Raw genomic sequence first — 27,770 nt, forward strand, 5'->3', positions numbered from 1 at the left:
GTAGGACCACCCAAGAAGGACAGGTCATAGTGAAGAGTTCTGACAAAACGTGGTCCACTGAAGAAGGGAATGGCAAAGCACTTCAATATTCTTGTCTTGAGAACCCCATGAACAGTATGAAGAGGCAAAAAGATAGGACACTGAAAGATGGACTCCCCAGGTCGGTAGGTGCCCAGTAAAATACTGGAGATCAGTGGAAATAACTCGAGAAAGAATGAAGAGATGTAGCCAAAGCAACACCACCCAGTTATGGATGTGACCGGTGATGGAAGTAAAGTCCAATGCTGTAAAGAGCAATATTGCATAGGAACCTAGAATGCTAGATCCACGAATCAAGGCAAATTGGAAGTGGTTAAATAGGAGATGGAAAGAGTAAAAATCGACGTTTTAGGAATGAGCAAACTAAAATGGACTGGAATGAGTGAATTTAACTCAGATGACCATTATACCTACTACTGTGGATAAGAATCTCTTAGAAGAAATGGAGTAGCCATCATGGTCAACAAAAAGGTCCAAAATGAGTACTTGGATGCAGTCTCAAAAACAACAGAATTATCTCTGTTCATTTCCAGAACAAACCATTCAATATCACAGTAATCCAAGTCTATGCCCCAACCAGTAATGCTGAAGAAGCTGAAGCTGAACGGTTCTATGAAGACCTACAAGACCTTCTAGAACTAACACCCAAAAAAGATGTCCTTTTCATTATAGGGATCTGGAATGCAAAAGTAGGAAGTCAAGAAATACCTGGAATAACAGGCAAATTTGGCCTTGGAGTACAGATTGAGCAGGGCAGAGGCTAGTAGAGTTTTGCCAAGAGAATGCACTGGTCATAGCAAACACCTTCTTCCAACAACACAAGAGAAGACTCTACACATGGACATCACCAGATGGTCAATACCAAAATCAGGTTGATTATATTCTTTGCAGCCAAAGATGGAGAAGCTCTATACGGTCAGCAAAAACAAGACCGGGATCTAACTGTGGCTCAGATCACAAACTCCTGATTGCCAAATTCAGACGTAAAATGAATAAAGGAGGGAAAACAAGTAGACCATTCAGGTATGACCTAAATTAAATCCCTTACGATTATACAAATAGATTCAAGGGATTAGATCTGATAGAGTTCCTGAAGAACTATGGACGGAGGTTTGTGACACTGTACAGGAGGCAGGGATCAAGACCATTCCCAAGAAAAAGAAATACAAAAAGGCAAAATGGTTGTCTGAGGAGGCCTTACAAATAGCTGTGAAAAGAAGAGAAATGAAAGGCAAAGGAGAAAAGGAAAGATACGCTCATTTGAATGCAGAGTTCCAAAGAATAGCAAGGAGAGATAAGAAAGGCTTCCTCAGCGATCAATGCAAAGAAATAGAAGAAAACAATAGAATAGGAAAGACTAGCAATCTTTTCAAGAAAATTAGAGATACCAAGGGAACATTTCATGCAAAGATGGGCACCGTAAAGGACAGAAATGGTATGGACCTAACAGAAACAGAAGATATTAAGAAGAGGTGGCAAGAATACAGAGAAGAGCTATACAAGAAAGATCTTCAACCCAGATAATCACGATGGTATGATCACTCGCCTAAAGCCAGACATTCTGGAATGTGAGGTCAAGTGGGCCTTAGGAAGCATCACTACAAAGAAAGCTAGTGGAGGTGATGAAATTCCAGTTGAGTTATTTCAAATCCTAAAAGATGATGCTGTGAAAGTGCTGCACTCAATATGCCAGCAAATTTGGAAAACTCAGCAGTGGCCACAGGACTGGAAGAGATCAGTTTTCATTCCAATCCCAAAGAAAGGCAATGCCAAAGAATGCTCAAACTACCACACAGTTGTACCCATCTCACACACTAGTAAAGTAATGCTCAAAATTCTCCAGGCCAGGCTGGAACAGTATGTGAACTATGAACTTCCAGATGTTCAAGCTGGATTTAGAAAAGGTACAGGAACCAGAGATCAAATTGCCAACATCTGTTGGATCATCAAAAAAAGCAAGAGAGTTCCAGAAAAATATCTGCTTTATTGACTATGCCAAAGCCTTTGACTGTGTGGATCACAACAAACTGGAAAATTCTGAAAGAGATGGGAATATCAGACCGCCTGACCTGCCTCCTGAAAAATCTGTATCCAGGTCAGGAAGCAACAGTTAGAACTGGACATGGAACAACAGACTGGTTCCAGATCAGGAAAGGAGTACATCAGGGCTGTATATTGCTTATTTAACAATAAGCAATTTAACTTATATGCAGAGTACATCATGAGAAATGCTGGGCTGGATGAAGCACAAGGTGGAATCAAGATTGCTGGGAGAAATATCAATAACCTTAGATATGCAGATGACACCACCCTTATGGCAGAAAGCAAAGAAGAACTAAAGAGCCTCTTGATGAAAGTGAAGGAGGAGAGTTTTAAAAAGTTGGCTTAAAACCCAACATTCAGAAAACTAAGATCATGGCATCTGGTCCCATCACTTCATGTCAAATAGATGGAGAAGCAATGGAGACAGTGAGAGAGTTTATTTTGGGGGGCTCCAGAATCACTGCAGATGGCGACTGCAGCCATGAAATTAAAAGATGCTTGTTCCTTGGAAAAAAAGTTATGACCAACCTAATCAGCATATTAAAAAGCAGAGACATTACTTTGCCAACAAAGGTCCATCTAGTCAAATCTATGATTTTTCCACTAGTCACGTATGGATGTGAGAATTGGACTATAAAGAAAGCTGAGCACTGAAGAATTGATGCTTTTGAACTGTGGTGTTGGAGAAGACTCTTAAGAGTCCCTTGGATGCAAGGAGATCCAACCAGTCCATCCTAAAGGAAATCAGTCTTGAATATTCATTGGAAGGACTGATGCTGAAGCTGAAACTCCAATAGTTTGGCCACCTCATGCGAAGAACTGCCTCACTGGAAAAGACCCTGATGCTGGGAAAGATTGAAGACGGTTGGAGAAGGGGACGACAGAGGATGAGATGATTGGATGGCATCACCAACTCGATGGACAGGAGTTCGAGTAAACTCTGGGAGTTGGTGATGGACAGGGAGGGCTGGCATGCTGCAGTTCATGGGATTGCAAAGAGTTTGACCCAACTGAGTGACTGAACTGAACTGAAAAGGTAAAGGCCTTTTAAAAAAATAGAATAATAACCACAATATCAGTAACATATCTCTAAAAATAATATTTCTTAATAGCATCTAAATACCCAATTAGTTTTCAGATTTCCCCAACTGGCTCACACAGTTTTATTTTGTTTTATTTTACAGTTCTTGGAATCAAGATAGAAACATGTCATTTGTTTATGTCTGTTTCAATCTGTTTCCCTTTTTGCTTTCTTTAATTCTTCTTTCTACAGTTTGTTAAACTGATTTTCATCTTTTTTTTCATCTTATAAAGTATTCCATATTTCTACATTTTGCTGACTGTATATGTAGTGTTATTTATTATATTCCTCTGACCCCTGCATTTCCTGTAAAATTTTAGTTAACCTAAAGGCTTAATTAGATTCAGATTTGAGTTTTTTATAACACTACTTTATAGATGGGCTTTTCTGTTGACTCATTGGTAAAGAACTCACCTGCCAATGGAAAAGACCCTGGTTCAATCCCTGGATCAGGAAGATCCCTTGGAGAAGAAAGCGGCAACACACTCCAGTATTCTTTCCTGGAGAATTCCATGGACAGAGAAGCCTGGAGAGCTACAGTCCATGGGGGTCTCAAAAGAGTGAAACACAATTTAGCAACTGAAAATAACAGACTTAATAGATAATGGCATATTCCCTGTTGTATCTCATCAGGGGATATAACATCCTAGTTTTTTCGGTTTTTATGATACTAAGGTTGATCAGTGGATTCAGATATTATCAGCCTGATCCACCTGGTTTTCCTACCAGCTTTCACCTAATAATTTTAGCAATGCTTATTTTAGTAGGGTTTGTAAAATGGTGCTATGTTATGTCTAACATTTATTTTTCATTTATTAGCAGTATGCTTCTATAAAGAACTTTCCCTCACCAGCTGCTTTGTTATACTGAGGTTCAGTTTGTATAAGAAAGGATAAGTGCCTGCTGCTTTTTCCTTGTTTACCGATTTTGGGGATGATGTGTTCTCTATCCTCCAGTGTATTCTAGTTTTATCATTACAAGCCTAGATGTAGACATATTTGACGTGTTTGAATCCAGTATAGTTGTTGTTCTTGTTGATGCTCAAAATGTCTTTGTGATGATGCTTATTAGCCAGTAGGAGCCTCTTCAAGCTGGCTTCTGAGACCTTTTGACGTGATGCTGCTATAGTCTGATAGTTCTTTTGCTTTCAGCATTTTCTTTTTCTTAAAATTATCCTGATTTAAGCTACTTAAAAGTAACTTGTGCTGTTTTAAAGCTTAGAATAATAAAGACTCTCTTGGAAAAGATGACTGTTCTTTATAATCAATGAAGAATTAGCATTCCACTGTAGTCAGTCCAGAAATTTCTTTATTCTAAGTCACTTTCTTATATGTAGAGAGGCCACCCTATAATAAAAAAAGAAACCTAGCTTAACTTGAATTAACTGTTAAATTTGACTTATCAGTAACATAATGTGGGTTGGAGAATATAGTTGGGTTTAAAAGTAGAATTTTAGTCTAGTTCTATCATTTGATTTCTTTCACTTTCTAAGACTCTTTGTTCCTCTATTTAGAAAAAAAATATTTCTGTTTAATACTTTTGAGCAATGCTTTTCAAAATTTTTCTTAGTTTTTTAATTAAAAAAAATTCTTGTGCTGAGCAGTGCTTTTTTATTACAGGTGCTGGTCGCATAGAGTTATGTTCTGGCTTGTTGGAAGGAGGAACCACACCCAGCATGGGTAAGTGTCCATTTTTTAGGATTTCCTCATAGGAGTTTACAGAGCCTAGAGACAATTGATAATCTGTTATTGGGATCTTTTACTCAAGTTACTAACATGTTAACTGTGCCATGAATATTGTATCAGAAATGTTTCTAGTTGGAGATAAACCTGTCAGTTGTAAATGTGATCAAATAGATATTTTCTTCCCTTTAGGTATCAAAAAGTTGAGATTAAATTACTATTAGTTTTGGATCATATGCTCTGCAGGCTGTCAGGGACCCTGATTTTCTCACCTTTTCCATTCTGGCATCCTTGGTATCCTGGCTTTTGTCTTCATTTCTCCCCTCCTACTTGTGCTGTTGTCATACATTTTGCTTTTGCATATGTTAAAACTCCACACTTCATTGTGATTATTTTTGTTTAAAGAGTCAGTTACACTATAAAGAGTAAAAAAAATAACACAGTCATATATTTAGTCATGTGTAGTTACCATTTCTGGTGCTCTTCCTTTGTATAGATCTGGATTTCTGTCTGGTTTCATTTTCTTTCTGCCTGAAGTAATTCTTTTAACATTTTTTGTAGTACAAGTGTGCTAGTAATGAATTCTTTCAGCTTTTGTATATCTGAAAACATCTTTCCCCATTTTTTGAAAGATATTTTTGCTGAGTAGAATTCTAGGTTGATAGTTTTATTCTTTCAGGACTTTAGAGATGCTTCTCCAACTGTCTTCTTGCCTGTGTTGTTTCTGACAGGAAATCTATCATCCAAACCTTTGTTCTTTTCTGTGTAATTTGTCTCTTTTCTCTGGTGGCTTTTAAGGTTTTTTCCCTTTATTCTTGGTTTTGAACATTTGATTGTGATGTCCCTGAGTGTAATTTTCTTCATGTTTCTTGGACATGTGCATTTATACTTTTCATCACACTTGGAAATTTTTCAACATTTAATGTCCTCCACTCCCTTCTTCAAAGACTTCAACTAACTTAAATAAGGCTGCTTAAAGTTGTTCCACAACTACTCTTAAAAAAATTTTTTTTCTCTGTTTCATTTTCTATAAATCTTCTTCCTTTGTTTTCAAGTGTACTGATCTTTTCTCTGCGGTATTTAATTGCTGTTAATCCTAGCTACTGTATTTTTCATCTCACATATCATAGTTCTTATCACTAGATATTTGAATTTATTGTTATATCTCTTGTCCCTTTTAAACTTTTTTGAACATATAGAATAAGGTTGCTGCTGCTGCTGCTAAGTTGTGTCAGTCGTGTCCGACTCTGTGCGACCCCATAGACGGCAGCCCACCAGGCTCTACTGTTCCTGGGATTCTCCAGGCAAGAACACTGGAGTGGGTTGCCATTTCCTTCTCCAATGCATGAAAGTGAAAAGTGAAAGTGAAGTTGCTCAGTTGTGTCTGACTCAGCGACCCCATGGACTGCAGCCTACCAGGCTCCTCCATCCATGGGATTTTCCAGGCAAGAGTACTGGAGTATAGATTAAGGTTACAATAGCTTTTTTAATGCCTTGGCTACTAATTCTAACATATGTATCAGTTTTGATTGGTTTTGTTTGATTGATTTTTACCTCATGATCCATCTTGTTTTCCTACCTGATATTTTTCATTGTGTGTAAGACATTATGAATTTTACTTTGTTGGCTACTAGATATTTTTGTATTCCTATGAATATTCTTGAGCAGTTAGGTTACTTGGAAACAGTTTGTTCCTTTTGGGTAATGTTTTTAAAATTTGTTAAGTGGGTCTGGAACAGTGGTCAGTCTAGAGTTCATTATTCCCCACTACTGAAGCAAGACCCTTTCTTCACTCTACCCAGTGCCCCATGAATCTGAAAATTGTCTTGTCTGGCTGGTGGGAGCAGGCATTATTCCTGGTCTAGTATGAACAACAGGCAGTATTGCTTCTGATTTTTTTCAGTGGATCTTTCCCTGGCTTTGTGTAGTTTCCTTGCATGCATACATCAGTTGGTACTCAGCTGAGTATTAGAGAGAAGTGGGATCAGGTGGGGAGGGTCTCTCCTGACCTCCCTATGTTGTGGCCTGGAAAAATCTCAAGGTAGTAATCTGGGTAATTAGGAGAGCTTACCTCATTTGTTTTCCATCTTTAAGGGATCATTATCCTTTGTTGCAAACCATTATTTGATGTTTTGTCTTTTTTTTTTTAAAATAAGTGGAAGGGTAAATCCAGTTCCTTTTGCTCTGTCTTGGTCAAAAGCAGAAGTCCCTATATGAATTTTTGACCTCTTTATTTTATTCTGAGATGGATGATAGCATTATTTATTATAAAAGATTTATGTATGCAATGGCCTTTTAGTGACTCTTCTCACGAAAATAAAGGAGGGCAGTCCCTGGCCATTCTATGAAATACCTAGAACATATCTGTAATTTGAGTGCAGTCTGTTTTTTGCAACAGCAGTCATGCATGATGGACTTGGTGAATGGGCCAAGCCAGCAATAATATGCCCATCACCAGTCATTGCTTGTTGTCCCATACAGAATTGGGGTTCTTGTAGCAAGGAAAAAGAAGTAAATTCATATTAGGTAATCACTCATAGTGCCTGCCACAGATCTTATATCATTGAGTTTCTGAACTAGTCACAAATCGTGTCAGATTTGGTTATTTTTATTCATGAATTTCCCAAGCAAGAATACTGGAGTGGATTGCCATTTCCTACTCCAGCGGATCATCCTGACCCAGGGATTGAAGCTTCATCTCCTGTGTCTCCTACATTGCAGGTGGATTCTTTACCCGGTGAACCAACAGGGAAGCTGTCATTTTTGTTCATAGATCGCCTGTTAGCATCACAAATAAGTGCAGCATTGCTCCCTTTTACATATCTCTTATTTAAAAAGGCTTTACTAAATATCTTCGTCTAGTAGGAATCATAAACTTTAAAACTATGTAACCATCTGTATGGCAGGTTTTAAATAGAGATGTAATCATTAGGAAGGAGAAACCAGATCTTAGGGAATACATTGGCAGAACATAGAGCCTGGTAGCTGTTACACTTTTAAATGTCACATTCCAGTAAAAGAATTTTTGTTAAGCACAACAAAAAAATTTTTAAAGCATAACTGAACAGTGCTTTTAAAATGCAGTAACTTCTGTTTTCTAAATTGCTGTTTTTACCCTTGACTTTTTTATTATGCAAATTTCTATTATAGGTACATTTTTCTTAGTGTCTCCTTTTTCCTTTAGGTCATCTTTCTATGGTTTTTACTCCATCAACTCTTCTGTTCCTTGTAGAAGTGATAACACCCAGAGCAAATGTAAAAGACCAATACCGTAATATTTTACTGACTTCCTTAAGCTTTTAGCTTACATTTGAATTTTAATTAGTCTGTTCCCTCTCTTATAGGTGTCCTTCAAGTAGTGAAGCAGTATGTCCAGATCCCAGTTTTTGTGATGATTCGGCCACGTGGAGGTGATTTTTTATATTCAGATCGTGAAGTTGAGGTGATGAAGGCTGACATTCGTCTTGCCAAGCTTTATGGTGCTGATGGTTTGGTATTTGGGGCATTGACTGAAGATGGACACATTGACAAAGAACTGTGCATGTCCCTTGTGGGTAAGAATTTGTATCAGAGACCAAAAAGCCCCTAATGATGATTGCATTGAATAGTCCCTATACAGAAAAATGCAATCACAGAGCTGGCTTTTCATTCACACCTGCAGGCACTGATACTCACCTGTTTTAAACACTATTATTTAGATGTTTTAGGTAGACAGTATGTGCTACAGAAACCCCCTGACTCAGCTCCAATAGATTGGATTATGCTACTGTTCCTATAGGGCTTAAGGGGAATTTACCTTGATCTCTTTAATCATAGCAGCAAAAACTTTAAAACCTGTTACAGTTGGTAAGGATGAGGAGACATGGAGAACACAGAGGCAAAGTATTTATATTACTAGGCCAGAGTATTTCTTAAAGATTTTCAGAAGAGTCAGTGATAGATGTAGTGCTATCCTTACAGTTGCCAGATTGTATAATTTTCATTTGGTGCCTCTAAGGGGTGGGTGACAGTTTTTTTAAATATGAAAGTTAGAGATTAATGGAAACACAGGATTATTAAATTTGGAAGACTATTTACCTCACTGTCTTCACTTAGGAAAAGAAAGTATAAAAAAAGTCCTGTCTAACATGGAGAGTTCTATAAATAGTAATCAGTGATTATCTCTTCATTCATGTTGTTATGTTATTTTCTTTTTATAGCTCTTTGCCGTCCTCTGCCAGTCACTTTCCACCGAGGTGAGTCATTTCCATTTTAGAAGTTCTGTTGAACAGTGTCAGTTTTCTCATCTCACCAAATGCCAACCTTTTCATGAAACACAATTCTATAGTGTTACCAATTGGTTTTTTTTATACCTGTCGTGGAACTAACAGTTGTAAATTTAGAAATGCACAATTTCTAGAAAATATGAAGCCTTAGTTATGAAAAGTTGTTAAAGGTGGAAGGTGCCGGTGGTGGAATATAATAGAGGGAAAGAGTAAACATTGCCTGCAAGTGTGTATACTTCTCACAGAATTCCAAGCAAGAATCTTGAGATTTATTTTTGTTGCATCGCCTCAGGTCATGTGCAGTCTCAAAAAGAATAGGTCACTGTGGCCAATGGAAATAAAATGTACTGCCTGGCTTAAACCAGATAAGACCATTCTGGAGGTCGGAGTGAGGTCAACTTTCCCAAATTCGTGGGCAGAAAGGGGCTGGATTTCCAATGAAGAATTGGATAATATTAGGAAGAGGAGAGAAAAAAATAGGTGCTGGATAGTCAGTGAACAGACGTTCACCATAGTGCACAAAACTATTTTACATTATTGATAGCTTGTCTACTTGAGAATGATTTCTAAAAAGTGTCTAATAATTTTATATAAAAATACTTCCTATCTCTAAATCAGGCAGTTACAGTTCCCATACATTTTTGCCTAGCATTGGTAAAATGGAGGAACAAGTGCAAATTTTGCCTTTAAGGCACTGCTATTGCACATGAAAAGAAAAGAAAAATCTTCCGTCAATTTTCTTTTTATTTGATTATATGCATGAGAAATTACTGAATGTCTTTCTGTCCTTTTGAGTAATTGTCCAAAGATTAAGATGAGAGTGGACACCACCATTTGTATCCATTTATAGAAATTAGACATGAAACATTTGTCATCCTTGTTAATTTGTGAAATGAATGATAACACCAGAAAACTGTTTTCTTGACTTACTGTTTAGCAGTGTTTCTTATAAACTAGCAATAACTAAAACATGTTAGATTGCTTAAAAGTCAGAACTTTGAAGCTAGCCAAAAACAAAAAGTTTTAAAATATGAAGTCATTTAAATAAGTAAATATTTATCTGAAAAGTATAGAGTTTAAAATTTGATATGATAAATAATTCAAAATAAACCCACCATATAGAATATATTTTTCTTAAACTAAGAAAATCATTTTAGAGTTCTGTTCTTTTCCTCCTTCAATAAATTTAATGAAAATACTTCCATATTTTTAAATTGTTATATTGTCCTGGATTCTACATTTTTCTCACTTGTATGTTTAATACAGTAAGTCTCCTACATATGAACCTTCAAGTTATGAACTTTCAAAGATGGGACCGTGCATTTTGCATGTCTAATCATGTCAGTTCATCCACATGTCTAGCATATATTGTCACCTGTGTGCATCCTCGGTAGGTGACTGTGCCTTTGTGTACTTTACTGTACAGTACTGTATAGAGTACAGTGATACAGTATCTTTATTTCAAGCCCAGGATGTCTGGAAGTACGTGTAAAGCCAGCAGTGATAGGTATTGTAAACCTGTTACAGTACAGTCCAGTATAGCTGATTATGTTTGTTAGTTGGGTACTGAGACTAACTTTGTTAGATATAGGAACAAAGTGGACTGACTTACACTCTTGGAATGGAACTCATTCGTATGTAGGGGCTTACTATAATATGATAGTATAATCACTGTGAGAAGGTACTGCCACCAAAAAAACGAAAATCCTCTGTGGTAGATTTTGGTGCCTACATAAATTAAAGGGCGAAAGGAAGGGGTTTACCACCTAATCCACCATAGACCAGCACTTGGTATCAGGTAGCAGCACAGAGAGTCAAAGCAGAAGTCGTTTTGTTTGGGGTTCCTAGTGCCAGTTTCCTTAATGAAGAGGAGAGAGGTCTCTTAGAAAGTAGGAGGGAATTGAAATGGATAGAGTCTGTCGTAAACAACTATCTTTATACTATGAATCTTAAAAACATGGGGTAAAACGGATTAGAATAAAATATTAGTCAATAAAGAGAATATGAACCGAGGCTTTTCTAGAACTGATGAGTGTAAAGTTTTCATTCTGCTTGTGCAGTTTCTTTGAACCCTTAGAACAGACTTTCCCAAATGTGAGTCACTTGTCTGTCACATTTACAATTTGACCATATCCAAGGGCTACTTGTGCAAATTTATTTTTAAAATCTTAAGTAAATTTATTTTAAAGAGAAACTAATGAAAAAAATGGAAGCTTTTCACTTCTAATCTGCATTTAAGTAAATGCATCTGTTCATATGTGTACCATCTAAAATGATCCTACAGGGACTTCACTGGTGGTCCAGTGGCTAAAAGGCCATGCTCCCAATGCAGGGTACCTGGGTTCTATCCCTGGTCAGGGAACTAGATCCAATATACTGCAGCTAAGACCCAGCACAGCCAAATAAGTAAATTAAATAAATATGTTTAAAACATAAAATGATCCTGGTACCACTAGTGGCATGCTGACTGTGGTATATTGGTAAACTGTTTCTCAGGAAAAAAGAGCCTTGATTTATAACATTTGTTGATTTCTGTGATTTGAATACTTCCACCTTGATTGATTTCAAGCTGGCAATGGGTTAATAATCATGCTTGCAAAAGCCAGGACAAGCTAGGTCTAGCATAGCACTGTGGGTATACTGTATTCTGGAAAGCACTGTATTAGAGAGATCTGTTCAAAACTCAAGTCAGTTTTATTTATTTCAGCCTTTGACATGGTTCATGATCCAGTGGCAGCTCTAGAGACACTCTTAACTTTGGGATTTGAACGAGTATTAACCAGTGGATGTGACAGTTCAGCCCTAGAAGGACTACCCCTAATAAAGCGACTCATAGATCAGGTACACATGATTTCTTTCCTTTCTTCCTAAGAGTCTGTTGTGGTTACTTCTGATATTCTATTGTTTGGAGAGGTTGTGAAACTACATATTAACTAACTTTGTGGGTTACTCTGTAGCAAGCAGGCAGTAATATAACTTTCATTTCTTTCACATAGCATTTTTAGTAACTAAGGCTCTTAACATCAAATTATAGACAGTGATTAAACAGCTGATCTACTTTGGATAACTGCCGCGAATTTTACCTTTTTCTGCCATCATCATTGCATAATTTAAGCTTCTTACTGTCGATCTGTGTATACTCAGGGGTTCTTGCATGAAATTTGAGAAAATTATCATTTGGAGGTGAATTCTAAAACTAAAACTAGGACTTCCTTGGTAGTCCAGTGGTTAAGACTCCACACTAATAATGCAGGGAGCATGGGTTCCATCCCTGGTCAGGGAACTAAGATCCTCTATGCCACAGAGTACAGCCAAAAAGAAAAATTCTAGAGCTATTCTTCTCTCATCTCTCCCCAACTGTCAAGATAGGAACTATGTTTATCTCTTATGTGATTTCCTCTTGTGAGTTTGGATCATTTGTAGAACGGTTAGACGATGGCTTTGTAATTGTATTAATAGTATGTCTGTTTTCTCACACCAGTCCAGAGACATCTAAATGAGTGAACATGGACTTGAGATGAGAATGTTCTGGATTTGAGAGGTTTGATGTTTGCTGTGTAATGTTGAGTAGGTTACTAGCATTTAAGCCGCTGTTCCCTCATGTGTGAAATTGAGATAATCTTAATATCTTCTTTATAGGGTTGCTCTGAGGGTTTATAGAGATAAGGTAGAATTGGTAGAGTTAAAACATAATATGAAAGATAAGAAATGCTCTTGGTAAGAGCCTTGGTTTCCATGGTGGCTCAGTTGGTAAAGAGTCTGTCTGCAGTGTAAGAGACCCAGATTCGATCCCTAGGGATGATTCCTTGGAGAAAGAAATGGCAACCGACTCCAGTATTCTTGCCTGGATAATTCCATGGACAGAGAAGCCTGGTGGGCTACAGTCCATGTGGTCACAAAGAGTCAGACACGGCTCAGTGACTAACATTTTCACTTTTACTTTCAAGAAATAATGTGAAAGATAAGAAATGCTCTTGGTAAGAGCCTTAGCAGAGTGCTTGATATATGATACATGCTAGGAGAAGGCAATGGCACCCCACTCCAGTACTCTTGCCTGGCAAATCCCATGGGCAGAGGAGCCTGGTAGGCTGCAGTCCATGGGGTCGCTAAGAGTCAGACACGACTGAGCGACTTCTCTTTCTTTTTTCACTTTCATGCATTGGAGAAGGAAATGGCAACCCACTCCAGTGTTCTTGCCTGGAGAATCCCAGGGACGGCTGAGCCTGGTGGGCTGCTGTCTCTGGGGTCGTACCGAGTCGGACATGACTGAAGCGATTTAGCAGCAGCAGCAGCAGTGTTGTTCAGCTGCGAAGTCACGTCCAACTCTTTGTGACCCCAGGGACAGCAGTACACCAGGCTCCCCTGTCCTTCACTATCTCCTGGAGTTTGCTCAAATTCATGTTCATTGAATCGGTAATTCTAACTATCTCGTCTTCTGCCCCCTTCTTCTTTTATCTTTTCCCAGTATCAGGGTCTTTTCCAATGAGTTGGCTCTTCGCATCAGGTGGCCAAAATATTGGAACTTCCCAGCTTTCAGTGAATATTCAGGGTTGATTTCCTTTAGTACTGACTTTCTTGTAGTCCAAGGGACTATTATTATTACTGCTATTATTAATAATAATATTTAGTGTTTTTGTGTAGACATTTGCTAATGTTTACTTTTTTATAGTCATGAAAATTATTTTCAGAAATTTCACATGAGAATCAGATTAACTTTTCTAGGCAGCTTACTGGCTTTATAAATATTTATTAAGTATATATTAAGGTGCAAGGGGTCTTCCCAGGTGGCACTAGTGGTAAAGAATCTGCCTGCCAATGCTGGAGACATTAGAGATGAGGGTTTGGTCCCTGGGTTGGAAAAATCCCCTGGAAGAGGGCATGGCAACCCGCTCCAGTATTCTTGCCTAGAGAATCCTTTGGACAGAGGGGCCTGGCAGACTACAGTCCATAGGGTCGCAAAGAGTTGGACATGACTGAAGCAACTTAGCACACACACAAGGTGCAAGGCATTTGCAGGCAACTTATTGGAAAAGACCCTGATGCTGGGAAAGATTGAAGGCAAAAGGAGAAGGGGGCCATAGAGGATAAGATAGATAGCTTCACCAAGTCAATGGACATGAATCTGAGCAAACTCTGGGAGTTAGTGGTAGACAGAGGAGCCTGGCCTGCTGCAGTCCAAGGGATCGAAAACACTCAGACACAACTTATGGACTGAACAACAGGGCATTTGTACTATGCTGGTGACCAGGGTGTGTGTGTATGTGTAGTCACTAGCCTTGCAAACTAGTGCACAACAGGCACTTCCAATAGAGTGCTATATTTTTTAAAAAGTACTGTAGGAGCATACTGAAGAGGAATTAACCCCAGGTTTGAGGGGTTGGGATTCATAGCAGTTAGCTTCCCAGAAGAAAAGACATCCACACTGTAGTGTCTGTTTTTATTGAACATGCTGGATCTTTGTTGCTTCAAAGCCTTTGCTCTAGATGTGAAGAAAGGGAGCTCTTCTCTTGTTTCTGTGCTTGTGCTTCTCACCACAGTGGCTTTTCTTGTTATGGAACACAGGCTCTAGAGTGCTTGGGCTTCAGTAGTCGCAGCCCCTGGGCTCCATTGAGCACAGGCTCTATATTTGTGGCACATGGACTTAGTTGCTCTGCAGCATGTGGGGTCTTCCCAGATCAGGGATCAAACCCATGTCTCCTGCATTGATAGGTGGATTCTGTACCACTGAGCCACCAGGAAAGCCCCACACTGCAATGCCTTACTCATTTAAAGGATGATTAGTAGCCATCAGTCTAAGCTGGAATGGAGAGAGGGAAAGTCAGGGGGATTCTCCTTATAGACAAAATAGTATATGCAAAGGCCTGGAAACAAAAGTGAGCATAACTTATTAAGATATTAAAGAATGACTATAAAGTTGAATGTGAAGAGAAGAATACTGTCCAGAGCCTTTTAAACTGTTTAAGAGTTTGCATTTTATCCTTGGTTCACTGGGGAAGCCTGAAGGGTTTTGAAATAGAAGAACTGATGAGTCAGGTTTCCATTTTTTAATAGTTACTCAGTATAGAATAGAGAATAATTGTCATAGTAATATGTTGCATTTCAAAATGTTGTATGTGAGAAAGAGAGAGACAGATTTGTAGTTTAGTCATTTGGTAGGAAGAGCTAAGTTAAATATTCTTATACACTAAATTTACTTTTTTTAAGTAAAAATTGTATGTATTTAAGATGTACAATGTGATATTTTCATTCTGTATATGAACAGAATAATACATATTCTGTATATGTTACATCAAAACATCACATTGTACATCTTAAATACATATAATTTTGACTTTAAAAAGTTTATTTATAAGTGTATAAGAATATATAAGTGTATAAGAATGTCATACACTTATTATAAATAATTTTACTTTTTAAAGTAAAAATTATATGTATTTAAGGTGTACAATGTGATGTTTTGAGTTACATATACAGAATATGTATTACTGTGTACAACATGGAGAAGGCAATGGCACCCCACTCCAGTACTCTTGCCTGGAGAATCCCATGGGCGGAGGAGCCTGGTAGGCTGCAGTCCATGAGGTCACTAAGAGTTGGACACGACTGAGCGACTTCACTTTCACTTTTCACTTTCATGCATTGGAGAAGGAAATGGCAACCCACTCCAGTGTTCTTGCCTGGAGAATCCCAGGGACAGGGGAGCCTGGTAGGAGGCCGTCTATGGGGTCGCACAGAGTCGGACATGACTGAAGCAACTTAGCAGCAGCAGCAGCATACAGAATGAAGGGGCTTCCCTAGTGGCTCAGTGGTAAAGAATCCACCAACCAATGCAAGAGTTAATAGTTCGATCCCTGAGTCGGGAAGATCCCCTGGAGGAGGAAATGGCAACCCACTCCAGTATTCTTGCCTGAGAAATTCCATGGACAGAAGACCCTAGCGGACTATAGTCCATGGAGTCACAAAGAGCTGGACACTACTCAGCATGCAGGCATACAGAATGAAATGGTTCCAGTCAAGCTCATGTTCAACTGCTCATATAGTACAATTGTGTGGTATGTGTGTGTGCGTTCATGTCTGGTGAAAGTACCTGACATCTACTCTCTTAGCAAATTATTAGTATTCGGTACAGTTATATTGACTATAGTCATCATGCTATTCATTTGATCTCTAGACTTAATTCATCCTGTGTAGGAGCTTTGTACCCTTTTACCAACATCTTCCCATTTCCATCACCTCACCACCCCTGGTAACCACCATTCTGTTCTCTGCTTCATATATTTTACTTTTCTAGATTGCACATAGAAGTAAGAGCATACTAACTTTGCTTTTTTATTTTTCAGTTTTCACTCTGCTGGGTCTTTGGTGCTGAGCAGGATTTTGTCTAGTTGGGGCAAGCAGAGGCTACTCTGTAATTGTGGGGTGTGGGCTTCTCATTGCAGTGGCTTCTTTTGTTGCAGAACACGGACTTTAGGGTGCACAGGCTTCAGAAGTTGCAGTGTGTGGGCTTCAGTTGTTGAGGTTCCTGGGCTCTAGAGCACACACTCAGTTGTTGTGACTCACAGGCTTAGTTGCTCTGCAGCATATTGGATCTTCCTGGACCGGGGATCTAACCTGTGTCTCCTGCATCGGCGGGCAGATTCTTCACTACTAAGCCATCAGGGAAGCCCAACTTTACTTCTTGAAGCCATTTTGTAGCTGTGTAATATACTGGTGAAAGCATAGAATTTGGGATTAGAAAGGTTTATGTTTAAATCCTAGTTTTACTGTTTATTGGGCAAAAAACAATAGACTTGGGCAGTTTACCTAAGCATCCTAAACTTTCTGTTTATTTTTAACAGTGACCTTGGAGAGTTTACCTGACCATCCTAAACTTGTTTCTTTACCTACAGAGTTGCATACTGAGTGCCAGTTAGCATAGTAAAAGTGCCTACCTCCTAGAATAGTTGTGGATTACTTCAGCATACATCTGACACTTAGTAAGTGCTCTATTTTGGCAAGTCACTTTGATAGCCCAAGATAAGCATAATAATGTTTTTTGAAAGGACCCCCAAAAAGCGATAGGAATCATCTCTTCAAACATTTGTCCATATTTTGGAAAGCTTTCAGTTGGAAGAAACAGTTAGAGTAAATATGACTTTTTTAACTCCTAAACTCATTTCAGCTTTCTATGTAGTAAATATTTAGTTTTGTGGCTATTTTGCTGTAGTATGTTTGAGGACACTAAACAGCCTTGTTTCACTTATTTCTCTAACAATTATTAAATTTTATGAAATAGCCTCCTCTCCTTTTTATTCTCTGTTTCTTTGGTTAGTTTTTTTTCATTGTATGTTTAAGTATTTCAGTTCAGTTCAGTTGCTCAGTCGTGTCCAACTCTTTGCGACCCCATGAATCGCAGCACTCCAGGCCTCCCTGTCTATTACCAACCCCTGGAGTTCACTCAGACTCACGTCCATCGAGTCAGTGATGCCATCCAGACATCTCATCCTCTGTCGACCCCTTCTCCTCCTGCCCTCAATCCCTCCCAGCATCAGAGTCTTTTCCAATGAGTCAACTCTTTGCATGAGGTGGCCAAAGTACTGGAGTTTCAGCTTCAGCATCAGTCCTTCCAATGAACACCCAGGACTGATCTCCTTTAGGTTGGACTGGTTGGATCTCCTTGCAGTCCAAGGAACTCTTAAGAGTCTTCTCCAACACCACAGTTCAAAAGCATCAATTCTTCAGTGCTCAGCCTTCCTCACAGTCCAACTCTCACATCCATACATGACCACTGAAAAAACCATAGCCTTGACTAGACGGACCTTTGTTGGCAAAGTAATGTCTCTGCTCTTTAATATGCTATCTAGGTTGGTCATAACTTTCCTTCCAAGGAGTAAGCATCTTTTAATTTCATGGCTGCAATCACCATCTGCTGTGATTTTGGAACCCAAAAAAATAAAGTCAGCCACTGTTTCCTGTCTATTTCCCATGAAGTGATGGGACCAGATGTCATGACCTTCGTTTTCTGAATGTTGAGCTTTAAGCCAACTTTTTCGCTCTCCTCTTTCACTTTCAACAAAAGGCTTTTTAATTCCTCTTCACATTCTTCCATAAGAATGATGTCATCTGCATATTTGAGGTTATTGATATTTCTCCCGGCAGTCTTGATTCCACCTTGGGCTTCTTCCCGCTCCACGTTTCTCATGATGTACTCTGCATATAAGTTAAATAAGCAGGCTGACAATATACAGCCTTGACGTACTCCTTTTCCTATTTGGAACCAGTCTGTTGTTCCATGTCCAGTTCTAACTGTTGCTTCCTGACCTGCATATAGGTTCCTCAAGAGGCAGGTCAGGTGGTCTGTTATTCCCATCTCTTTCAGAATTTTCCATAGTTTATTGTGATCCACACAGTCAAAGGCTTTGGCATAGTCAATAAAGCAGAAGTAGATGGTTATCTGGAATTCTCTTGCTTTTTCTATGATCCAGCGGATGTTGGCAATTTAATCTCTGGTTCCTCTACCTTTTCTAAAACCGGCTTGAACATCTGGAAGTTCACGGTTCACATATTGCTGAAGCCTGGCTTGGAGAATTTTGAGCATTACTTTACTAGCGTGTGAGATGAGTGCAGTTGTGCGGTAGTTTGAGCATTCTTTGGCATTGCCTTTCTTTGGGATTGGAATGAAAACTGACCTTTTCTAGTCCTGTGGCCACTGCTGAGTTTTCCAAATTTGTTGGCCTATTGAGTGCAGCACTTTCACAGCATCATCTTCCAGGATTTGAAATAGCTCAACTGGAATTCCATCACCTCCACTAGCTTTGTTCGTAGTGATGCTTTCTAAGCCCCACTTGACTGCACATTCCAGGAATCTGGCTCTAGGTGAGTGATCACACCATTGTGATTATCTGGGTCGTGAAGATCTTTTTTGTACAGTTCTTCTGTGTATTCTTGCCACCTCTTCTTAATATCTTCTGCTTCTGTTAGGTCCATACCATTTCTGTCCTTTATTGAGCCCATCTTGCATGAAATGTTTCCTTGGTATCTCTAATTTTCTTGAAGAAATCTCTAGTCTTTCCCATTCTGTTGTTTTCCTCTATTTCTTTGCATTGATCGCTGAGGAAGCCTTTCTTATCTCTCCTTGCTATTCTTGGGAATTCTGCATTCAAATGGGAACATCTTTCCTTTTCTCCTTTGCTTTTCGCTTCTCTTCTTTTCACAGCTATTTGTGTGTCCTCCTCAGACAGCCATTTTGTTTTTTTGCATTTCTTTTTCTTGGGGAAGGGCTTGATCCCTGTCTCCTGTACAGTGTCACAAACCTCCATCCATAGTTCATCAGGCACTCTGTCCATCAGATCTAGTCCCTTAAATCTATTTCTCACTTCCACTGTATAATCATAAGGGATTTGATTTAGGTCATACCTGAATGGTCTAGTGGTTTTCCCTCCTTTCTTCAATTTAAGTCTGAATTTGGCAATCAGGAGTTCATGACCTGAGCCACAGTCAGGTCCCGGTCTTGTTTTTGCTGACTGTATAGAGCGTCTCCATCTTTGGCTGCGAAGAATACAATCAGTCTGATTTCAGTGTTGACCATCTGGTGATGTCCATGTGTAGAGTTTTCTCTTGTGTTGTTGGAAGAGGGTGTTTGCTATGACCAGTGCGTTCTCTTGGCAAAACTCTAGTAGCCTTTGCCCTGCTTCATTCCATACTCCAAGGCCAAATTTGCCTGTTACTCCAGATGTTTCTTGACTTCCTACTTTTGCATTCCAGTCCCCTATGATGAAAAGGACATCTTGTTTTGGGTGTTTGTTCTAAAAGGTCTTGTAGGTCTTCATAAAACCGTTCCGCTTCAGCTTCTTCAGTGTTACTGTTTGGGGCATAGGCTTGGATTACCGTGATATTGAATAGTTTGCCTTGGAAATGAACAGAGATCATTATGTCATTTTTGAGATTGCATCCAAGTACTGCATTTCAGACTCTTTTGTTGACCATGATGGCTACTTTAAGTATTTAGATTTTATAAATATACCTACTTGTTATCTGTTTTAGTTGAACATGAATGCCCCATGAGAGTAGGAACTTACTCTTGCTCATCATGTCAGGGAGGAAAAACTTTTTCTTTACCCTCTTTTTTTTAAAAGGTGAACATTCTTAGCTTAAGTTTTTGAGGTTCAAAAATAAATGAAAAAAAGATTGTGATCACATGTGTATGTATATTTGGGCATTCACAAAGAAATGTGACTCAAAGAGGTGCTTAGAATTTGGGGCTTATAAACCATCTTAATAGATGAAGAGGAGGGGACAGAGTGCACTTAGGTACTCAGAAGTGAAAGGAGAAAGTACATTTATGGAAAAACAAATGACTTTTTGGAAAGATAATTGGATCCTTAGAAGAACATATGGGAGACAGAATGGTGTTTTGATAGTGTCTATTTGGCTGTGGTGCTGATGAGTTGCTCGCGGTGAGGGGATTTATGACAGTGTAGGGTTTTTTTGTTTGTTTGTTTGTTTCAGTTCTTTTGGGAGTCTCTGCTTTTAGGCAAGTAAGGAATTTGAGCCTTCAGCTCAAAATCATTTTTATACCATAGAGGCATGTTTTGGACCCCTCGATCACAGTAGTCCCCATACCTACAACAGTGTCTGGTACATGGTAGGCACTTAAATGTATCTGTTGGATGGATGGAGGAGTGAATCAAGTGACATTTAATAAACTCTTTCATAATAGAGCAATGTGATCAGGGTTTTATCCTGCAAATTAGTGAGCTTGCTGTAGCATGTTATTTTTATTCTGTCATTATTACCTACCTGCTACTAGTGTTTTCACTGAGTATACATTTGTAAAAAGGGTTATTCCCATTTTGATTTTGAGTGATACTGAGTATATATCACCTAAATTTATTCAGGAAATATGATAAAAATTAGAATGAAAGTAAGGAAATTTCAATACCTATCTTCTGGAATTATCAGAAATTAAATTAATTCCTGTAGTTCATTTTATTCTTTAGTATCCAATACAATGGACCTCTGGTGTTTTTTAATTGGTATAATATGGTAGGGAATTTATAGGCTATAAATTCCTATATTTAGGATGTGAGGATATAGGATTTGAACAGATTCCCCACCCCCACCCCACCCCCAGTAATTTACAGTTATGCTATACTCTTTAGTTTATACTGAAATCTTATTTAAATTCAACTACTTTCATTCCATGAAATTAAAAGACGCTTACTCCTTGGAAGGAAAGTTATGACCAACCTAGATAGCATATTCAAAAGCAGAGACATTACTTTGCCAACAAAGGTCCGTCTAGTCAAGGCTATGGTTTTTTCAGTGGTCATGTATGGATGTGAGAGTTGGACTATAAAGAAAGCTGAGCGCCATAGAATTGATGCTTTTGAACTGTGGTGCTGAAGAAGACTCTTGAGAGTCCCTTGGACTGCGAGGAGATCCAACCAGTCCAACCTAAAGGGGATCAGTCCTGGGTGTTCATTGGAAGGACTGATGCTGAAGCTGAAACTCCAATACTTTGGCCACCTCATGCGAAGAGTTGACTCATTGGAAAAGACTCTGATGCTGGGAGGGATTGGGGGCAGGAGGAGAAGGGGACGACAGAGGATGAGATGGCTGGATGGCATCACCAACTCAATGGACATGAGTTTGAGTAAACTCCGGGGATTGGTGATGGACAGGGAGGCCTGGAGTGCTGCGATTCATGGGGTCGCAAAGAGTCAGACACGACTGAGCGACTGAACTGAACTGAACTTTCATTCAATTGCATACCAAGAATTCAGAATGAGTGTTATTTTTCAGTAATAGCTTTTCTTAAGGTGATGTGATTATTTAGCATTTATATTTAGTTCTCCTATTCTTATGTTCGTAACAGTACAAGTCTTTAAAGCAATATAATAACCTTTCTGGATAGAAGGAATTAGTATGCTGAGGATTTTATTATGCATGATTCCAAAGAATTAGATCTATTGAAATTAGATATTAGTAGTAATTTAGTATAGTTATTTTTCTGTTTCGCTGCCTTACTATCCCATGTAAGAGAAAGATATTAAAATTAACTTGTTTAATTTTTTTTATTTTTTCAGGCCAAAGGCAGGATTGTGGTAATGCCAGGTATGTATCTATCCATTTACTAGTGTAACACTGAAAATGGGAAGGAAGAGCAAAAGAGGCAGGACAATGTGGGGAGAAGTATTAGCACATAGTGTTTAATTTTATTAAAATGTTTAAGATTGGGAGATCCTGACTGCAATTTAGAACTTTGTGTGAGGTTTAGCTTAGAGAAGAGCAGATAAGGATTGGGATTTTTCCACATTTGCTTTCCCATAGTATACAATCTTGTGAATGTAGATGTTCATTTCTGGTGATGCTTACTTACCAAGTTTGATGCTGCTACACTGGTTTAGGGCCACAAGTCCTAGTTGGTGACAAAGTATAAGTAAACGTTTAGGTAATATCCCTGAATAATATAATACTCAATCTTTAAAAAATCTCGATGAACAAATTCTTGTAGTCAGAACAGTTGGATCACATACTCCTAATGATAACTGTAAGGTCAATTAAGTACATAATGGCTCATTAGAAGTCAGTAGTTTTTAAAAAATTAGATAAGCAGACCTAGATCCAGAATGAGATGAATATAAAGACAGTCTTAAATTTTTCTTAAGAAATTTCTCAAACAAATTTAAAAAAGTAGAAAATAGCATATAAATACTCATGTACTCAATTTCTGTATTTAACATCTTGTCACATTTGTCTCATCTTTTTTTATCCTGAGGCATCTTAAATTAAACTAAAGGTATTGTGACACTTTATACTTCTCTTAAAAGGTGGAGGGGGCGTTTTAACCACATATGGGTATCTAACCACAATATCATTATCACATCTATCAAAATAAACACTAATTCCCTAAAATACCATTTAATACTTGGCCAATACTAACGGTACCCAGAATGTTTTTTATAGCTGATATGTTCAAACCAGGATCCAATCAAGGAACAAGGATTGCACTTGATTGTTATCTTTCTTAATACCTTTTAATATAGAAGTTTTCTTTTTCTGCTTAAAAAAAAAGACATTTAAAAAGTTTGAACCACTTATGCTATAAAATGTCCTAATTTCTGGTTTTATTGGATTGTTTCCTTTCAATATTGTTTAGCATGTATTTCCTAGTCTCTGTATTTCCTATAAACAGGTAGTTAGATCATAAGGCTTGGTTAGATTCTGGTTAAATATTTTTGGTAGAAATAGTTCACAACAATTCTGTATACTTCACGTTTCATCACATCAGAAGGCATATAATGTCTGGTTGTCTTAATAGCAGTAACGCCAAGACTGAGCAGGAGTCAAAATGGTGATAGTTAGATATAAGAAAACTTTTTAAAAGAGGCCAAATATAAGTATAGTGTCAGAATTTTAGGAAAGCTTTGACTTGTAGCAAGTTCCTGAAACATAAGCAGATAGAAGCATACATTATCTGTTAAATTGAGACCCTTAAGAGATTAATCAGGGAATCTTAAAGAGACTTAATTGTGTCTGATGCATTTCCATTAAGACTAAATGTATTTAGTCTTGACTAATACCCACAGTTAGACAGTTGTTAACTTGCTTTTGCAAGTTGTTAACTTGCTTTTGCATTATATGTAATTATTAAGTTATCTGCTATGTGCAAGGCACTACTTGGGATACAGAGTTACACAAAAAACTACTTCCTCAAGAGGCTTATAGTCTTAAGTGAAATGATGTTATATCCAAAAGTATTTGTGATTATTTAACAAACCTTACCAAGAAAATGCTGATTATATGCCAGGTTCTGATGTAAAAACACAGAAATGTATATGAAGTAATCTTTCTTCTTGAGGAGCTTACCAAGTAGACCTATAAACAAATTATAATAATTTCATGTAAATAAATACCAGCAAGTAAAAATTCCTGGGTAAATCAGCCTGAATGCCTAATATGTGTCCATCACTGGGAAATATAAAGATAAAATATAGCAGTTTCCCTCTAGAAGATTTTCATAATGAAGCTTATAATTTAGGCTCCAGTTCCCTTATCTTCATAAAGAGAAGGTATTGAACTAGTTTTCTTTCAAGTCCCAACTGTTAATCTATGTTTGGGAAATGTATTACTTATGTTCTGATAACTGAGTAACATGTATTTCAGTGACCAGATATTCTGTTATTTGTTAGCAAGAAATGACAAATATTTGTCTTTTAATCCTTACAACAAGTTTGTGAAGTAAGCAATACTATCCCTCTTTAATGAAAAAAATTGAGGCTCAGTGGACTTGAGTAGTTTATCCAAGGCCACATAGCTGTGAAGGGCCACAGTGGTAAAGCCAGGATTCTCATAAATCTGACCTCTCAGTCTGTGTTCTTTCTTAGGGCTCGGTGGTATTTGTTGTTGTTGTACTATATGACTAAAAAAAAAAAAAAAGTTAATGAGTCTGAAAAAGTGTGTAAGTCAAGTTATTTCAGCAACTTTAATCAGTCAGTTCAATTCAGTTCCTCAGTCGTGTCCGACTCTTTGCAACCCCATGGACTGCAGCACACTAGGCTTCCCTGTCCATCACCAACTCCCGGAGCTTACTCAAACTCATGTCCATCGAGTCGGTGATACCATCCAACCATTTCATTCTCTGTCGTCCCCTTCTCCTCCTGCCTTCAATCTTTCCCAGCATCAGGGTCTTTTCCAGTGAGGCAGTTCTTTGCATCAGGTAGCCAAAGTATTGGAGTTTCAACTTCAACATCAGTCCTTCTAATGAATATTCAGGACTGATTTTCTTTAGGATTGACTGGTTGGATCTCCTTGCAGTCCAAGGGACTCTTAAGAGTCTTCTCCAATACCACAGTTCAAAAGCATCAATTCTTTGGCACTCAGCTTTTTTATTGTCCAACTCTCACATCCATACATGACCACTGGAAAAACCATAGCCTTGACTAGGTGGACCTTTGTTGGCAAAGTAATGTCTCTGCTTTTTAATATGCTGTCTAGGTTGGTCATAATAAAGTTGATCTCAAGCAACTTTAATAGCTTGAGGTAAAAAATACATATTTTAACAGTCATCTAATCTGATATCAGTTCAGAATGTAATTCTTTATATACAGACATTTAAAAGATTGTTCCTCAAAACAAATGAGTCATAAAATCCTTGATTATGCAATTTTAATAAACTAGAATAAAATTCTTCTGTGAAATGAAAATTTTAAATTGGCATTATAATAAAGAAACTGTGTAACACTTTTCATTGTTCCCATTTCCAGTGAAATCCATGTGTTATGGGCCAGAGAAAGAACCTTGGAGATATTCTGTTTTTGTTTTTGATTTTGTTTTGAGGTTTTCTCTTTGAGATACATTTCTGAGTCTTTGCTTTTAATTTGATTTTACTTTAATTAAGGGGAAGCAGGGCTGGAGTATTCAATGATTTTCCTTGCCCCAGAGTAATCTTTTTAGATTTAAAATCAGTAACATGGATCATTGTTATACAAACCAGTGGGCATGTACAGTTCTGTCATAAAGGTTCTTTGATCTTATCTTTTGTTCTCCAGAGTCTGCAGTCTTGTCTTTCATCATTTGTTTCTAAATTCATTTTAGCTGAGTAAGGAGAGAATATCAAAGAGGAATTTCAGTCTGAAGATTCCAGGTAGAGTCACTAAATTTTATGTGAAAATCTGTTCTATTTACTATATTACTTATTCTTTCCAACAGGGGGTGGCATAACAGATAGAAATCTGCAAAGGATCCTTGAGGGTTCAGGTGCTACAGAATTCCACTGTTCTGCTCGGTCGGCTAGAGATTCAGGAATGAAGTTTCGGTAAAAATGACTCCTTTGACTCCTACAAAAAGGAATGGGATTAATTTTTACTTCTCCAAATAGGGAAGCCTTAGTTGATGGTATGATTAATGAATAGAATGTTGTGATTAGCATGTAAGTATTAGTCATTTTTTAAGTTTTTTAACTGCAGAGTGGCTCTTATCCTGCCTTAAATAAGCAGGCTCTTCTGAACATAGGCTAACCTCCAAATCTTTAAGGCTTTGCTGAACTTAGACCAGTTAATGCTGCTGCTGCTGCTAAGTCATGTCAGTTGTGTCCGACTCTGTGTGACCCCATAGACGGCAGCCCACCGGGCTCCCCCATCCCTGGGATTCTCCAGGCAAGAACACTGGAGTGGGTTGCCATTTCTTTCTCCAGTGAATGAAAGTGAAAAGTCAAAGTGAAGTCGCTCAGTCATGTCCAACTCTTCGAGACCCCATGGACTGTAGCCTACCAGGCTCCTCCATCCATGGGATTTTCCAGGCAAGAGTACTGGAGTGGGTTGCCATTGTCTTCTCCGAGACCAGTTGATTGTAAACTCTAATTCAGCAACTAAGCTTCAGATGAAGTAGATATGTACGTGTGCCCATTCACCTATGATTTCCTTTAACTAAGTTAATAACTATGGTAATAAGGATGGAAGAACTGTAGTCCTTTTTATCTTTCCTACTGTTAATATGTAAATATTTCCTCACCTTTACCCTCTCTTTTTTTTTTTAATTTTATTGTTTTTGACCATGCCTCACAGCTTGTGGAATCTTAGTTCCCTGACCAAGGATTCAACCCACACCCTTGGTGATGAAAGCAGAGTCCTAACCATTGGACCACCAAGGAATTCCCTACTTTTAGTCATTTTGAAATTTTATCACTTTTAAGGAATTTAAGCTATTATGTGTTTTCTATCATACTTGAGAGGATTCCTATAATTTAATAGTTAATTGATTATTTCTGTTTATAAGCTGGGGAAAATGAGATATAAAAGAACCAAGAACCTTAGATTTACAATTCCACATATAAAATCAAATATACTATCTGGTATATTTAGATACTAGGTATTTCAAGTAACTAATAAAAATTATGAAATATGTTAGTTCAGTGTCCTTGTTCTTGAGCTATGAAATCTACCCTAAAATGAAGTGCCAGTAGGGGGGGTTCATTTAACAACTTATGTAATTATCTGTTTCTTTATTATTTCCATTGCAGAAATTCCTCTGTTGCTATGGGAGCCTCTCTTTCTAACTCAGAATATTCTCTAAAGGTTACAGATGTGACCCAAGTAAGGACTTTGAATGCTATTGCAAAGAATATTCTCGTTTAGCCAGACCTCTCTGAGAGACATGGATATCACCAGACAAAGATAGAAGAATAGTCTACAGTTCTCTATGACAGCTTTAACCTTCTCTGGCCAGGACAGTCCGTCTTTATTTTGAGTCTTATATTACCATGGAGAATGTTTCCAAGAAGAAAAAGAACTTGAAACAGAGTACAGTCATTTTCTTTGCTTAATCTTGTCAGCCATCTCCATCATCGTGGTTAAATCTGGCCTACACTTCTTCTGCAGACAGAGGTTTAAGTCTGTTTTCAGTGGGATTAATTGAACTGGGAAAGTTCAGCTGCAAGGTATGAACTCAAATGTGACTTCATGGTCAACTCAATAGCAGTTATTTTGCCTTGTCATTGTAAAATAAAAATTGCAATTCTATTATGGTAGCATCTCTTATTCATACCCTGAATACAATCTGTGATTAGAGGGAAGATTTTTTTGTTGTTTTTTAATTTTATTTTCTCTTTTTATTATGTACTTTTTGGATGTGTTACCCTGGGCAAGATGCAAAGGATATGAAGTATATGGTATAGCATAA

At 38.0% G+C, this 27,770-nt stretch overlaps 1 protein-coding gene across 3 annotated transcripts in view; it reads left to right on the forward strand.

The window, feature by feature from the left end:
- The window catches only part of CUTC (cutC copper transporter), a 32,916-nt gene extending 5,362 nt beyond the window's left edge, over positions 1 to 27,554 (forward strand). For 2 of the 3 annotated variants that reach the window (XM_068961551.1, XM_068961552.1), the window contains 7 exons: positions 4,783 to 4,842; positions 8,190 to 8,399; positions 9,045 to 9,080; positions 11,818 to 11,951; positions 22,178 to 22,205; positions 25,803 to 25,908; positions 27,112 to 27,554. In XM_068961551.1, the coding sequence (XP_068817652.1) occupies positions 4,783 to 4,842; positions 8,190 to 8,399; positions 9,045 to 9,080; positions 11,818 to 11,951; positions 22,178 to 22,205; positions 25,803 to 25,908; positions 27,112 to 27,226 (689 nt within the window). In that variant the 3' untranslated portion in view covers positions 27,227 to 27,554. The remainder of the gene's footprint in view (positions 1 to 4,782; positions 4,843 to 8,189; positions 8,400 to 9,044; positions 9,081 to 11,817; positions 11,952 to 22,177; positions 22,206 to 25,802; positions 25,909 to 27,111) is intronic. The other variant, XM_068961553.1, reaches the window with a different exon arrangement.
- The last annotated feature ends 216 nt before the right edge of the window (positions 27,555 to 27,770 follow it).

The sequence above is a fragment of the Capricornis sumatraensis genome, chromosome 23 (assembly GCF_032405125.1).
Source record: "Capricornis sumatraensis isolate serow.1 chromosome 23, serow.2, whole genome shotgun sequence".
Classification (NCBI taxonomy): Eukaryota; Metazoa; Chordata; class Mammalia; order Artiodactyla; family Bovidae; genus Capricornis; species Capricornis sumatraensis.